The 16957-nt window shown below is 35.7% G+C and overlaps 1 protein-coding gene across 3 annotated transcripts in view; it reads right to left on the minus strand.

Annotated features, from left to right (window-relative positions):
* Positions 1 to 16957, minus strand: part of LOC103723259 (tubulin-folding cofactor D) — a 43844-nt gene that overhangs the window by 3757 nt on the left and 23130 nt on the right. For all 3 annotated transcript variants that reach the window (XR_005509361.1, XM_008814127.4, XM_008814131.3), the window contains 6 exons: positions 13322 to 13520; positions 7909 to 8114; positions 7495 to 7719; positions 6848 to 7399; positions 4874 to 5149; positions 1582 to 1626 (listed from right to left, as the gene is read on the minus strand). Coding sequence is in view for 2 of the 3 variants with exons in the window: in XM_008814127.4 (XP_008812349.2) it covers positions 1582 to 1626; positions 4874 to 5149; positions 6848 to 7399; positions 7495 to 7719; positions 7909 to 8114; positions 13322 to 13520 (1503 nt within the window). In the remaining variant the exon portion in view is untranslated. The remainder of the gene's footprint in view (positions 1 to 1581; positions 1627 to 4873; positions 5150 to 6847; positions 7400 to 7494; positions 7720 to 7908; positions 8115 to 13321; positions 13521 to 16957) is intronic.

Below are 16957 nucleotides of genomic sequence, written 5' to 3' on the forward strand. Positions count from 1 at the left end.
ATAATACATTCTGGTACGATACAGGTCCAATGGAAAATCAGTACCACTGTCAGTATAGGTATTTAAGTCCTTGGATTTAAGGAGCTGAATATCTATATTTTATTTAATAATGTTGAAATTTTGCAGATAGTGGTACAATGATAAATAAGGAACAACATCATCTTGTTCGTAAGCTAATAGATAAAAAAGTAAGCTAAAGTATTTATCATCAATGATGAATATATTGTTATTTTGTAATAAACTTCTCTTTCGTTTTATATCCCCATAGTTGTATTTTATTTTCATTATTTTTGGATGACCTATATACATTGAGTGAATCCAGACTAGCACTAATGTTGAGAGTTGAAAAAGCATCTTGGTCATGATGACTTGGCTCCTAACGAAATTTAAACCTTATGCAAGTTCAAAGGTGTGCATTACAGAGTTTTTGTGCTGCTTAAGTCCTTTAAACCCTTACGTTTTAATGGCATATTTTGTTTGATTCAGCTAAGGTATTGCAACTTCCAAAAATAAAGAAAGAGCTGTAATATATGATGTAATCAACTTGCAATCAATAAAAAAACAAGGATGATAATATGATAAAAGGAAGAAACAGTTACAAATGGGTACTGTAGAATATGTGCTAAACTGACATAGATAGAGTGATGGACTAACCTATAAAAATGACAAATTGCAATAAAAGGCCAAAAAAACAGCCTACAAACTACAAACTTACAAAGCATGCCCGCATATGGGTAAACATACAAAAATAGAGGGCAAAATGATGGAACAAGATTTATAAAGGCAGATATGTAGTATAATAATAATATGTGTCAGTTATAGGATTGCTCTGAATATTTGAAGGTGTAAAGGTAGGTTTTAACCATAGATATTTAGATATTCATACTTCTATTATGTTGACTATGTCGAGGAGTTAGAATTGTTTTTGAAGCTCTAAAACCTGATGAAGAAGGAAAAATATCTTCAGAAATGTCAATCTTTTATAGTTTTATATGATTAATAAGGTTATACAATAGATTTATGGAATGTTGTACCGCCTTGAATTGTCTGGTTCAAGGTGCACCAAGCCGTACTGGCGGTAGACTAGCACAATTTTGCCGCTCAGTTGAGAAATCCGGCGAAACAAAAGAGAGGGAGGAGAGAGAGAGGAAAAAAGGGAGGCGAAGGAAGCGGAAGGAAGGCAGAGAGAGGGAGAGGGAGGGGGGAGAGAGAGAGGCTGAGAGAGAAGGCTTTTGAGCCCCTTCTCCTTCGGCCACACAAAAACATCCTTCCTCTCTCCCTTCCTTCCACTCCCTCTCCCTCCCTCTCTTTTTCTCTCCTCCCTCTCCCATCCCTCACCAACTCTAATTTTCAGTATGAAATGGAACAGCACAGTACTGTACCATACCGTCGGGCAACCAGTATGTGTCCCGGTACCAGCATAACATACCTTGAGTAGACTTGTCATGTTAATATTGTTCTAAAATCATTAGACTACTAAAATATTGCTATCTTTTGAGCATACAATTTTCCAATAACATATATGTGTGAACATGTGCTCCATTAGAAAAAAGTAACTTTCGATGAGCAATATAAACTGACCTCCATATTCAAGAAGATTTTTTTGCTAAAAAGAATCTCAATTGTCTGCACCAACAAGAACGGTTGTGTTAGAAATCCAAAAAGGAACATCAAGCCATTTTGTCACAGAAACTTGGTTAAAAAGGTGGACATGATTAGGAAATCTTAGTAGGAAAATAAGCAACCTTGATGCCAGAGCACGAGTTAACAAATGATAGAAATAATTGACAAAACACAATATTTTAATATGATGAAGTGAGATAAACTGCTGTCACAAAAAGGTAGTAAGATGCAACATCCTACTAATGCCACGTGCTAGACTATCAGATATGTCTTCATCACTTATCAGCTTTAAGTCTGTAACTTGAATACTTGGTATTAAAATGAATGCATAATCTGATTAGGTTATAAAGCCATTTATTAACATGTACAATAAAGTCAATCCTGTGTAAGACACAATACAATCCATATACACACTTCGAAAATACAAAAGTATACAAACTCTCGAAAGGATTAAAAGAGTATTAAAATAGCTCACAACTTTATTACACTCTTTCAAACTCTATCCAACCCCCCCCCCCCCCCCCCCCCCCCAACCAAAAAAAAAAAAGAAGCATTGATCAAGTGAAGTTAAATTTTAAACCATGATTACGACAATCTTATCATAGGTTGAAATCAAAAGCTCTAGATGTAATTGGAGGACCACCTAACTCTAAAGCAGGAGAGATGGCCAATGTGGTATAAAGAACAAATTTTGAGTGCAGAAAGTGTTTAAAGATGCAAAACGACAAAGTGGCATAGAAGAACTGTAAGGAATTGGGAACTATCCTAAAGGAGAAAAATTATGGATAAATAGATAAGAAATCTAAGTCGGTGATGTCCATAACAAGAAGATAGAAACCTCATAAAATAAGACAAAAAATACATGAGATGGACTTTGTTCCTCTCAAGTCCAATATCAATTATCGAGCCCCTAGACCAAAGATCCACAGTGATCATGATCTATACTACTAAAAATGACTAAAAACCTCTCTAACCTATGCATCAAGTAGACACAAAAATGGACGATTAAAGTGATAATGACACCATGTTTTGCTTGACCAAAGCATTAAAATCTATTGATTTTCAATCTATATATATTTTAACATGTGTTGATCATGATCAATGAGGTGAATTTTTAGTTTAACTGCTTTATCTTGTGTTTTGGCACATTAGCACAATGGAAATTATCCATTTTTTCTAGTTGATGCATAGGTTTAGACTTTATAGATCACTAAAACATGCGATTTTTCCATTTGTAGGCATTTTCAGTAATATAAATCATGATCAATGGTGTGGATTTTCAAATTGAGTGGCTGGTTATTGATTTTGGTCCTGTGGAGTAAATACCCTCTCAAGCTATGCAAGAAGCAGCCTCAGGAAAATGGTTAATTCAAAACACCAAGAGCTAGAACATCCTCTAATAGGGTAGAACTATAGGTTCTGGAAGCAAAATTGCAAACAAGCAACATAGTATAACAATTATTACCCTTGAACAAAGAAACAAAAGATCTGAAAGGGTAAAGAATTGGACATGTAGCAAACCAAAAGTAAGAAAGGTTATGCAAAAGTTGAAAGAATTTTCTGCATACTAGTCCCTCAAGTCTACCTTATTCGCATATTAATCCCTTGATTCTTTAAATTTTCATGTTATTCCGTAAAATTATATAACTTATTGCATATAGCTCCGTACAGACTAGTTAACCACAATTACAGCATATATTCATGGAATATTCCCAAGTAGGCATTCAGTTTGTAATGGTCCAAAATATTTTAGAGTATTTTACCCTTAGATTTTTTTAGGGCTTTTATATATAAATCAATGAAAATTTCTTAATTTGCTTCAAATTTGCATTAGGCCATCCAGGCATTTAAGACATTGCATATTCATCCCTTGAATTAACTATGGTTTTGTAATGAAAATTCTTATTTCTCTCTCAAGTAAACCCATCCATCTCTTAATTTGAAACTTTATAGTTTAAATTGATTGGAAAAATTTTCAGTTTTGGATACCTTAAGCACCAATCAAATATTGCATCTTTTCCTATTTCATAAAATGTATATGAGTAAAGATTTATAGTAAATTGATTGGAAAAAAATTCAGTTGTGGATACTTTGAACACCAATCAAATATTGCATATCATCCTGTTTCATAAAATCTGTATAAGACTACTGAAGTAACTACTTGTGTTCTCTAGAAGGATAAAGGACAAGAAGGGGTGGGAGGAGATGGATCGAATGAGAGAGGAACCCCTAACGTGCAAGCACTACTGAGGATAAAAGCTTAATCTCATCTGCGCTTAACCTAAAATATAGACGAGGGCATGTAGATCAGCTTACCATTTGGATAGAGGTAGGGCAACCAGAAGGAATATTATGTCTAACAGATGAAATTTTTATAGGGATTAATATGCATATTGAAAAAATTGATGGATTAATATGCAAATAAGAAAGATTTTAGTGACTTTCCTATAAAAATTTTTTCAAACCCCTTCAGGTATGAAAGGTTCAAGATTCCTTCAAAGTCCATCATCCAATGAACAAAAACCTTAATTGTCTAATTGAAATTCAAGGAGTTTTTGACAACAAGCTAGCAGCCAACAAGTATGGGGATCCCATTTTCGTTCAACCGTTGCTAAAGGACACACATAGAGAGAAGATAAGAATGATTCCATCCAATGCTAGCAGTTGAATATGCGTGAGCAAATCACATGAGGAGGCTCTCTAAACTCTAAACCTTTTGCTAAGGCCTTAATTGTTCCCTCCTATGTCAAGAAACTTGAGTGAATGAACTAATTCACCAAGGCACAAGCAACAAACTAATACAGTAAATCAGAGATCTACATCCTAAAGATAGGAAAACATACATGAGGCACATACAATCGATGTACATCTGAAAGTTCATAAACGATGTAACAAACACATGAGCACTACATCAGTGAAGGACAATAGTTTATGCAACAAGCATCTGAGTCAGCAACCAGAATTAAGTGTAGTATCACTAAGCAAGGTTCAGGGTACCTAACTTTGAATGCACTTTGTTATATTAATTCAATATATTCGCTGCATATTGTAAATCTTAAGTATTAATTCCAACATTGCATTCTTACATTATAAAACAATCTGACCATATTGTACGATTCTGATTTGGTCACTCAAACAGAAGCAAACTTTGCACATTAAAAGACTGAAATAGTAAAGAAAGAGACAAAAAACTAGATAGCCCAAGCGTCTTGGCAACATGATATCGGACAAGGCCCACATATCTAGGTACCTTCAATGTCGGTGTGATAACTCTCTCACATTTCTGATATTTTTGGAGAACCCAAAGAAGATCAGTACTTAATACATACTCCCTGGTTTTTTTCACATCATTTGTGTCAGTATCAGCTTCAGAAGCTTGAAGATACTCTAGCAAAGCTGTTACTGATGCCTTCCGCAATGACTCCTGCAACCCACCCATAGAAATCACAAGCCCAGAAAGCACAGATCTGCTATAGCAGCTGATCCCAAGGAGCTGCACTAAATGTGGAAAAGACACGGAGGGCACCTGGTCAAGTGAAAGATAAGAATGTATTAGAATATCTCTAGTAATTTTGATCTTTCTGGAAAGAATGCAAACAGCACTATCTACACTGAAAATTGAAGGCATAATCTAATGCACTTGTACAAAGCGCGCATTGTACAAATAAGATTTGAAGATATTATACTATTCAACTCAGAGTATATCTTATCATATTAGCATAACTATTTTTTTTAATAGGTGATCTCTTAATTGTAAGTTCTTGTAGAAAAGAAACCAGGTTACAGTGATAAACACTCAAAATTTGACAAAATAAAAACTTCAGAAGCTTAACCTATGGTTCTTTTCTATTATCACTTGGAGAACCATTACGTTTTTGCATTAAATCCAACAAATGCATGAGTTCATGAATTCCAGTAGATTAAAAGAAAGCAGCTGAATGACAGGAGAGTGATGAATCAATAACTAAATTACAAAGCTGCTTACTTCAGAATCATGTTGCTAAAATTATTTCAACCAAAACCAAACACTGAAGCTCTAGTGAATGTGCTAGGAAAATAATTAGTTTGACAGAATACCACAGGCAGGATGAAGGCATAAAACTGTGCAAGCAAGAAAAGAGGGGGTCATAGATCAGAAATTGGCAGGTCTGATGTGGTCCAACAAAGCTAAAGAATGATACTTTAAGCTATGAAGTTGCTGGCTCTATTTCAATTATGAAAAAATGGGAAAAAATATTCAAGAAGTATACATATTTACATAGTTTATTAAGTGTCAACTAGAGATCCGCATAACCTCACTTTCTGTATAATTTAGGCTAGTCTGACCAGGGCATCGCCCTGTGAGACACATTACAAAAGAGAAATATAAAAGAATGGTACATGTTTGTTTGCCTACACAGTAGAGGAATAATTTCATGTAGCATTTTTTCCTACCATATGAACTACTTACATGGAAAAGAAAAATGGGAAAAAAAGAGAAAAGAGAAAACGATAACATGCTTGCCATTATATATGACGAAGTATATAATTAAAAGAGCACTCACCATACACACTCATCAAAGAAAGCATTATTAAATATACAATCAATCAAAAACTTCAGTAGTTAAATTGACATAATGAAACCTAATTATAGAGAAACGATTTTTCCAAAATTATGACTCCCCCAAAAAAATTTGCAAGTTAAATGCAATTACACCATACTATAATATTCAAAAAATCAAATCTGAACTTAGAAAATCAATTCTTAAAAAAATCTTTCTAAAAGCAGACAGTTATCGTATGACAGAAATATGCAAAAATTTGCAATTTGAATTATAGGTATGTGGATAATGCAGCAAGCAACTTTTCATTCATCCAAGTAAGCCAAATGTGTATGAGAAACTGCTACCACATTTTAGGCCATCTTGCATCTAGTTATTGATTAAAAATAACCACTGTAATCTAGTCCTCTATAAGAAAACAAGAATGACCAGCTCATTACTAATTTAAATGTGAAAGTATTGCTAGTAATAACTACACCACTAATAAAAACTTATTTTGTTGAGAAAACAAATCAACTAGCAGAAGCATATGAAGTTTAATATAGTAGTTACAATGTCATAATTAGTTACAGGAAAACAAAAGATCTAATGTAACAACTGCAATGTTAAAATAAGGGGCAAGTGTGAGAACGAAGTGAATCATTAAAAGTTATCATAATCAGCAATCATCAACTACAACTTACTCCCCACTTAAGATCTGCATCCCTGGGAATAATAATTTCCAGTGCTTCTCTATGAGGTATGTATGAAACAAAGTAATTTTGGTTGTATAGAATCCTTTGTAGAGTCTTGGCAGCTATATCTCTTATTTTATCTATTTTTTCAACAGCTTGCTTTGCAATTCCTCCAAGTAAATCAGTAGCAACTTTTGCATCAAATAATGGGTGTGCAGTATCTCTAATCAGATCATAATCATGCATCTTTGGTGGATGCTCAAAACCTAGTGCCTTCATGGAGCCAACAGAATCTCTCTTGCAAAGTATATACGTGCATCTTTCGAGGGCAGCCATTGCAGCTTCCCGCACCCAAGAACCTACATCACCTCTGTTGTCTACAGCATAGTCATCAAGTGCTTTGAACAATGTCTGCATCACTTCATTCTTGATTAGCAAATAAAGAGAAAGGTCTTCTTCAAACTTAAGATCAGAAGAAAAACTAGTCAATGTTTCACAAACTGAAACTATTCCCCTGACAGCATTTACACGAGCTTCAGCATCAGGATCATCAGGCCTATCCTGTACATAAAGGATGTTACAATGCCAACCACATCAATCAAAAAATTACGCCAAGCCTAAGTCAAATGGATTGATTCAACATATAAATCTACTACCTCAATTGTACAAGAGCTACAGAGTTTCGTTATTACAGCTTTCCATCTCACAGCCAAGAATCCATAAGGTAAGATACCAAGAGCCAATGCTGCACCTCTTCTTGCAGCCACATTTGGGTCATCTAAGAGTTTCAGGTACTTTAAGGTAACCTCATTGGCAACAATATCACCCAAAGCAACAAGATATGCTGGAACAAAATGCTTTAATGCATCAACAGCAGCACACTGCATAGAGAAATTAATCAATAGAAATTCAGATCAGCATGCAATCCAACTAAAGGACTTTAAGTTCCATAAATTATAAGAGATGATGAATCAAAAGCACATAAATGAAATATGTCAGTAATCATAAATTCCACAAGTGAACTAGTGTTAGTAACTGCTAGTTAGATGCAAAGTAGGGCGAGTTTATACCTGTATCTGAGCATTAGGATGCTTTAGATTCTCATTTAGGGTATCAAGCAAACTCCTTTTTGTCTTCTCAGGTAGGGATACTTCAGAAAGAGATAAACATTCAATGAATCTGGAAACAGCAAAACGCATGATTTCGCCTCCCTTTCCCCGATAAAGGCGCGCCTTTTCAATAGCAGGAACAATTCCTGACAAAGTTTTTTGTTTGTCTGTACATGAAAAACTAACTTATCACTGGAATGCAACAGCAACTAGAAAAGATGATCCTGTAAAGAACAAAAGTTCTTTGTCTGCATATCTATTCAATTTGACTTGTCTGTACATTATTAACTTATTACTAGAATACAACAGAATTTAGAAGAGATTATGATTCAAACAGTTCGTGTGAACATTGATTTTCTTTAGAGAAACAAAAATGAAACGGGAAAAAAAATAAATCAAGTAATAAGAACATTAACAAAAGTCTTCATAAGTTCGTATAATAAGTCCAAACCAGTAAAAATAATAACAGAACTAAAATTGCATTTTTCACATCCTTCTGCAATCAGGTACTCATTACGAAGAACATAGACTGTAATTCTGCCAGAGCGAAAAAAACAGAAGTAGAAAACCTAGAAAGATACATTGATAGACATGTAGATATGCATGCAGCCTCAGCAAAAAAAATGGCACAAGCTCAAGCAGTACATGAAAGCTAAGTACATAACATTTTAAAAAGATACATGAGATTATACGTGAACAGCTTGAAATACATGCATACATTGGGACAATTAGCAAACAATGTTGCTGATAAGATAGGTAATTTTGATATTCTAGTCCTCAGGAAGATGTCTATGCAACTTCTGACCTGCAAATCATAACACTTTCCACAACAAAATGTAAAAAGGCCATGAAGGGAATAAATGCTAAAAGAGAGTTAAATATTTTTAAAAATCACGCTTATTTCATTTTCTCCTTATGTGTGAAGTCTTGTACAAACGAGTTGACATAACATGATCTCTCAGCCATATGGCATCTAATCTATGCTATTGATTTTGAGAATCACCTCACGTACGGTAACATCCCTGCCAATTAATACCAAATAATTGTAATTGCCCAATTTAGCAAAACTTTATGAACAATTATTTCTGGTATAGTATTGATTAATGAGAAGGAAATAAGCAAGAAGGCTACAATTACAAAGAGTTGGAACTGGACATATATGCACACATGTATGTATACATGCATATTTACTGAGAACTAGGATAGGTGGAAGCCAGGCAAGAATCGGAGTGAGGGAGGAATTGAACCCAAGTCTCTTGTACAAGATCCGCAATCTTGCAACGGGCACCTTATCAGTTCGGTACGGTACGGTACTATGAGATCTTGGAACTGGGCCCGGTCCATTTGACCGGCCCAACCCAAGCTTTTGGCCTCACGTGCGACGCACGTGAGGGCGCGGGATGAAGGGAGAAATTCATCCCGAAAAAGCCGGGATTGCCTGATTTTTTAGGGCTTCTTCCTCCTCCCTTGAAGCCATCCGAAGCAAAGCCGCCAAGCCCAAGTCCCCTTCTGGTTGGGGGTCCTTCTTCCTTGGGCTACCGATCGAGAGAGAGAGAGAGAGAGAGCCGAGAAGCCACAGCACGGGCGACCCTTTTCTTCCATTGCCGCCGGAAAGAAGCTGCCGGATCTTCGCCGGGGCTGAGGTAAAGGTTTCTATCCTTCATTTCTTTATTATACCATTTGAAAGAAAGAAAGAAAGAAAGAAGAAGAGAGGGAAGAAGGAGAAGGCCGACCGTCGCGGGCTCTTCTTCTCCCATCCGCATGCCTCCTCCGCGGGAAGGAGAGGGCTAGCCGTCGCGGGCGCCGCCGGCCTCGACTTGGCTTCTCCCGAGCTCGCCGACCTCCTTTCGCGGGAGAAGAAAGAAGAAGAAAGAAAGGGGGGGAGGAGAAGAAGTCGGGAGAAGAGAAGGAGAAAGAAAAAGAAGAAGAAAGAAAAGGGGGGAAAGAGAAGAAGTCGGGAGAAGGTTCTGGAGAAGGAGAGAAGAAAAAAGAAAAGAGAAGAAAAGAAAAAGAAAAAGAAAAGAAAGAAAGAATAATAATAATAATAATAATAATAATAATAATAATAATAAAATAAAGGGAGGAGGGTGGTTTACGGGTATGAACCCGAATCCGAACCCGAACCCGGGGTGCTAGACACCTCTGCAGGGTCGGCCCTAGGAGAATGTTAAAATTTAAGTTTTATATATATTGTGATGAATTTTACAAGAAAAATATGATTTTTGGATATTAAGTTTTGCAAGAAATTTGTGAAATTAATTGGATTTGTTGTGGATCGCGTTCGAAGTAAGTAATGAACTGCCTTCTCTAGACTCTTCATTTATATAATATTATTTTTGTATTGAATAACTTGTTAATGAATTTATATATGATTTATGAATTTTACGAGATGATTTGAATGAAAAATAAATATGTGAATTGGAGTAATATTTTTCGGACTATTGTTATATTTACTGCTCTTGCATCATATATGCATATTTAGATCAGATTATGATATGCTTATTATGTTACCAAAAGAATTTTGATGTGCATCAGATTTGGAACTCTCAGCCTGACTATGTTCTGGACCCTGCCAATTGGGGGTTATACATTGGCAATTCTGGCCCCACCGCAGGGTATAAGTGTGGTATTCTGGCCCACTCCGCAGGGTATAAGTGCGGTATTCTGGCCCACTCCGCAGGGTATAAGTGCGGTTCTGTTTTTGGCCTAGCCACAGGGTATAAGTATGGTCGTAGTTAAAGGCTGTTGAGATGGATGTAATTTGTTTTGAATCAGATTTACAATTATGCATATGGATATTTAAAAGATACGAATTTATATGAATTTGTGTTTGAAAATGAATTGATTATGTTATTATGTTGATTCATCGAAATTTGTAATTTATATTTTATGTTATTATATGAATTGACTAGTTAAGGTGTTTATTACTTACTGGGTTGTCTAGCTTATTATACAATTTCTTGTTGTTTTACATATTCGGAGAAATAACCTATCAGGGTTTCAAAATGGGAGAGCGATTAGAAGAACTGTGGCACAAGTTATCTTAGATTAGGGTTTATTTAAATTGATGTTTTATCTTAGACTATTGTTAGACATCGTAAGGTTTTGTTATTTAAAGAACCAAGTTTTACATGCTAGTAATTTATTGTTCCGCTGCATATTTAGAACCGTGAGACTTTATAATTTGTGTCCGTCAATGGAATAAGATTGCATTTATTTCAGCTGAATTATTTTAGTTACATTTTTGAGATTTGGTTAAGATGCCTTGCATGCTCGTGGGGAGAGTTTCCTACGGGTGTGCGGCGGTTGGCGCGGACCCCCGGCGCGCGATCTCGGATCGGGGGCGTGACAGGTACGATATATTTTTGTACCGAAATAGCTCTTTAACTATTTTTCTCCATTTTTATCTCAGTACACCTTGGTACGGACTAGTACGCATCTCAGCATGCCACGGAATAGGTCAGTATACCTCAGTATGGGGCAGTACGTCTTGGTATGAGGCGATACAGGGCTTGTACCAACTTGAAGTTAAGTTTCGTATCGATTTTCTCCCGATACGGTATGGTACGCCCCGTACCGAATGGTACAGGCTAGTACAGCAGACCATGCTCTTGTGTCAACGCAAGAGAATTTACCATGCATTCCAGCTGGCACCCTTAATTGTGGTGATAATTTTATAAGATTTACTGTGAGTGGTTCCAAAATTGAAAGTGTTGCTTTCTATTCAACAATATAATAAAGCATATTGATTCACTGTTTCACAATTTCCCACAAAATATCATCCAAAGCTACTTGCAACCTACAGATCTATTAGAAAGAACACCAACCCAATCAGATGGAAGATATATATTTAAGGTTCTGGATTTTTAATCAAGAAAAATTCTTTAAAATAATTTAAAAAAACTAATCTCGAAAAGAACTGAGCATCTGGTGATATCATCTGGTGATATTAAAGATTTCAACAATTGATAGCTCTTGCTTAGAAGAGAACCATGAGTACAATCTTGACTAGCATGGCTAATGCCAAAGAATATGCATAGCAAAAGCTAAAGGAGGAAAGAGAGATATCCAAGCCATGAATTTAGGTGCCAATGCAGGCCATTAACCCTCACGGCACATGCTATGTTAGGAAGAAATTAAAACAAAAGGAAAAAAAAAAACTAATATCCTTATGAGTTATAAAAAATGAAAAAACCCCAAAAAACAATGAAAAGGTACCATAAAGATCTGTGCCAAGTACCGCTACTGACCCAGCACAGGCTGGTACCTGAAACAAGTTTAAAGTAATATTATGATCAAATGTATGAGCAGAAAAAGTACAAAAGCAAATTACCAATTTCTAGGTATATTGAAGCAAAAAAGCAGCTTAAGATGACAAAAGTGTAACAAGAAAAGCATTTGAGTCTTTGAGAGATGCTTAAATAATGTAAAGGTATAAATCTGGCACAAACAGAAAATCGATGACAAAGGCAATCAATGAAGAAAGGTCTTAAAATGACAAAATAAAGAAATACAAGAAGTAGAAGAATTATTAACTAACCTTTATTCTTATTGCACTTAAGGACGTCATTTGACGAATTTTACATAACATTACCATTGGACTATTCACGCACAAATAAATATTGTAGTAATCTGATAGAATTTGTAAAATTATGTCCATCCCTGCAGTGATGCACTATAATTTTTCCATCTTACAGGAATAAGTTTGGCTTGAATATCCAACTCCATCCCAAAAAAGTTAAATGGATACAATTATTTTTTTCTTTTTTTTTGTGGTTATAGATATGTGCATATTCATGGTTGAATTCGTAAATATCATGTATAGAGGTTTAGAGTTGTTCGAGCTACTAAGGATTAAACAGTCATTTGGGTGTTAAGAATTTAGATAGAAGTTAATAGACTTAAACCATGTCTTTTGCGTCAGAACAGAGTCTCTGTAGCAGGAAAAAAATAGCAGATGTCATAGAGGATAGCAAAACATATAGTATAGTGCAAGAAATGCTGAACCGGCCCGTAACGGCCGGTTCAGCCCATATCGTTACAGGCCGGTTCAGCCCATATCGTTACGGGCCGGTTTGGCATTATGGGGCCGGAACCCAGCAATACCAGGCCGGAACCGGCTTGAACCGACTGGTACTAGATATGTACCGACGTAACCAAACGGTTCCGTCCAGTATAGCTAGAAACTGGTGCGAACCGACCGGTTCGCCACAGCGCGCTGTGGGTAGCGTGCCTGTCGGTACCGGTTCAGCATACCTTGGTATAGTGATTAGAGAAGAGTACCTCTTTTATCCTAAGTCTCTTTGTTCTTCAAAGGATTCCCATTTAACAAAGATACATATAGCTCAAAGCTCAAAGTAGATAAAATACTAACCAATAGGAAAAACAAACCCAAGCTGATGCAAGGTCAGCACAAGTTCTCCAGCTGCCAATGTTGCACCATGGCGTGTGCACAGGTCCAATGATAGAGTGCAGGGAATTAATTTCTCAACGACATATCCTGCAAAATATTCATGATCGTATTTCGCAAGAGCAGAAAGAGCCTCAGCAGCCAATTCTCTCAAGCTCTTATCCTGAGAAAAAAGAAGGGTGAGTAAATTAGATATTGATAAAGAATCTGTAAACATATTTTAGCAGAATATAATAAAAGCAAGCTTTTAGAAAGAAAAACCAGGTACATATTATGCATGTCTTAAAGACCTCAACAACCATTCATAGTTTGCTAACATTTTAGATCATAGGAAGGGTGGAAAATGAAGATAATATGAGCAAATCATTAGATGTTATGCTTGGTGCCAAACCCACAAAAATAAAAGAAATATAGTCTTTTTCATTGCAAGACATGATTCAAAATACAAGATTAATATAGCATCATATTACTAACATCTACAGAAATAATATTATAGGGTTTCACTATCAAGATTATCATGAGAAGGTTTAACACAAACCATGCATAGTGTTACATTACAAGAAGAGAAATATTTTCAATAAGAATGGCATTAAAAAGGTATTGCAAAATAAAGAAATGAATAACTGCAAATGTTGCGAATTCACTCACAAACCAAGATCCAATGATTTTTAATTTACACAAGCACAACCTTTAAATACTATTGAAAAAATAAACTAAACTTAAGACAAATTGGCCCTTCAAGTTTTCCATCTCATCTCATATGGTTAAATACTAAAAGAATTACTAGAAATGTTGAAGTAAATATATAATACAGACTATTGTTAGCAAAAGGCTCACAGACAATTAATGGTCATTCACTAAAAATATGTGCTTAAATATCTTTACTCTAGTGTCATATTGTATCTATGATAAATGGCTATCAAAATCAAATAGAACCATATAAACTGAGAGGGAGATGGGGGAAAGAAGCTTGAAAATCTTGAATAGAAAAATAACAGCAACAATGCCAAAAGAGATGTATTTAAGAACTCAGGAGCTTCAGGGGGAAAATATCTTACAGCAATTTTTGCTACCTGAATGAAAAGTCACAATCACAAATAGCTAATTCCATTGCATACCCTACAAAATCACAGCAAAGTTTAACAAGAGGGAGCTATTCTAAGGGCAAGGGAAGTACTGAGGATAAAGAGAAGACCATCTTCAACATTCCTAAAGGATGAATTGAACATCATCCTGGGTTTTTAAAAATATCCGACAGTCACCTTCAGAGGAAAAAAAATCCTATAGCAATTTTTGCCACCTGAGTTCAAAGTTGCATTCACAAACAGCTAATTTTATTACATAATCCTACAAAATCAGTACAAATCTTAACAAGAGGGAGATTTTCTAAGAGCAAGGGAAGTACTGGGGATAAAGAGAAGACCATCTCCAACATCAACAATGGATGAAGTTAACATCATCCTGGGTGTTTTAACAATCTCCGACAGTCACCAATACTTGTCAATGATATCATATTATCTCTAACTTTGCTTTTCTTCACCATTTAGTTGAAGCCTAGCTTTCCCTTGCTTAAATTATTTCAAATGAATTTAACTTAGTTCAAACGAAAATAACTTTGCATCATACTTAACAGACTGCAATAGTTGTAAATGCTGGATTTTTGTAATATGACACAGAATGCCTGTGAGATGAGCAAAATGGTAATCTGGAGAAAAGAAACAAAGGAGAATTGGGTTTAGACAGAAGCTCCTCCTGAGCCATGTCTGCCATATTATGCATTACATAACTTGAGTAATGCAGGCTCTAACTTTCAATGTGATACTCAGACAAGAACAATAACACTGTGCAGTGGAGAGATTGCTCATGAATACTTTATCTTAATCTAACTCATCTGCATGACAACTCAAACTGACATAGCTCTATGGCCAAAAAAACAGTGGGTAAGCACCCATAAACCACAGTTAATTACAAACTACACTCAGCTCGGCACTTGGATTGTCCAACTACATCATAAATGCACCTGACCATGATCTTCAATTGTGCCTTGATGGCACGCCATATATGTTTGTTCACTCTACATAACATAAATGAAAGAGATATAGACAAGGTAATACAGAAAAGAGTCAAGGCATCAAAAAGACCTTGAAATCAAAATTCCATACAGAGACACTAAGCATTGTCTTTGCAAACCATATATCTGCCTCGTACAACCTATCAAACATCAAGGCATGATCATGTGAGTAAATTTTATATTAACTGATATTTCTTGGTCTACCGTTGAATGTAGAGCTATGTAATGAGAAGTTGGTCTGCTGATCTATTAGCTTATCAGTAAAATAACTTGGGATCGCTGTTAACCAGAACTGCTGTTTCCCTCTATAAATCACTCGAGCAATATGATTTGTACCACAATAATGAAGATGGGGTATATATTGAGGATACATATATAAAAGCATGCACAAAACTCAAATTGCATTATGATTCCTGACTGTAGAGCCCAATATGAGCCCAATCAATTTCTTCTCTAAAAAATAGTTTTTCTTTTCAGACTGCTAACTGTTGTTAGGTTTGGAGTCTTCAACTTGATGCCCTCTAGAAGATGAAGCTTCAAATGGACATGAAATAAGTATGAGAGAATTCTAGAATGGAATAATGCCTCAGATTTCTCAAGACGACCAACGAAAAAGAGAGAGGCAGGACAGAGCCTGTAATTTCATGTATAAACATGTCACAATAATAATGACCAAGATAAAATTAACATTGAATACTCGAAAGGACTTATCCCTAAATAAAGTATCCTGCAATGGTCAAACCTTTCCTCTGTTGGATGCACATAGCATATAATTCAGTAAAGAACAAGCATCCAAATGCATTTGCTAGAAAAATTTAAAAAAGATAAGCTTCCAAACCTACAATGTTCCCCATGAAGATTGAAAAAAGGGGGCCATTACCTAGTTATCGTCCCAATAATCTGTGGTCCTAGGAGGGGGGCATTGGGGAGTTGGGGACCGTCCTAACCTTTGGCTTCTTTTGCACAAAGTGGCTGCTTCAGAACTTAAGCATATGCCATTGTACCCAAGCCTTTTACTGCTGCGCCAAGCAATGGCCCCTTAACATTCCCCATGCAAATTATAGTGAAATTAATTTTAATAATCCAATACGCTTCAAGAGCATGGTTCACTATGTCGTTAATAATTCAATAAACAAACTGGTGTGCAATCCATGTTTTATGCCTGATATTTACAGATATTGAAAGTCATAAATATATTATTTTGCATATCTTACAAACATGACTCTTTTAATATGCCACCCATTTATGTCCATTAATCCATATTATGAATCTGTACATGGATTATATGCCCCATGTATGATGACATCATAATTGGTTGAAGACTTTAATTTGATTGTGCTTTGTATCCATAATAAGACATCCAATTTACTGCATCACAGCCTCCTTCAAATCTCATCATATCAAAGTACCCAAACCATCACAAGAGGACAAATGCAAAGCTAAAGGGATCATCATTAGACACCATCCTTATTTGACAAAATCACAATGTTGATTTGGTGCACTAAAAAGATTGTAAATGTCATATTATG

The sequence above is a fragment of the Phoenix dactylifera genome, chromosome 2, assembly GCF_009389715.1.
Source record: "Phoenix dactylifera cultivar Barhee BC4 chromosome 2, palm_55x_up_171113_PBpolish2nd_filt_p, whole genome shotgun sequence".
Classification (NCBI taxonomy): Eukaryota; Viridiplantae; Streptophyta; class Magnoliopsida; order Arecales; family Arecaceae; genus Phoenix; species Phoenix dactylifera.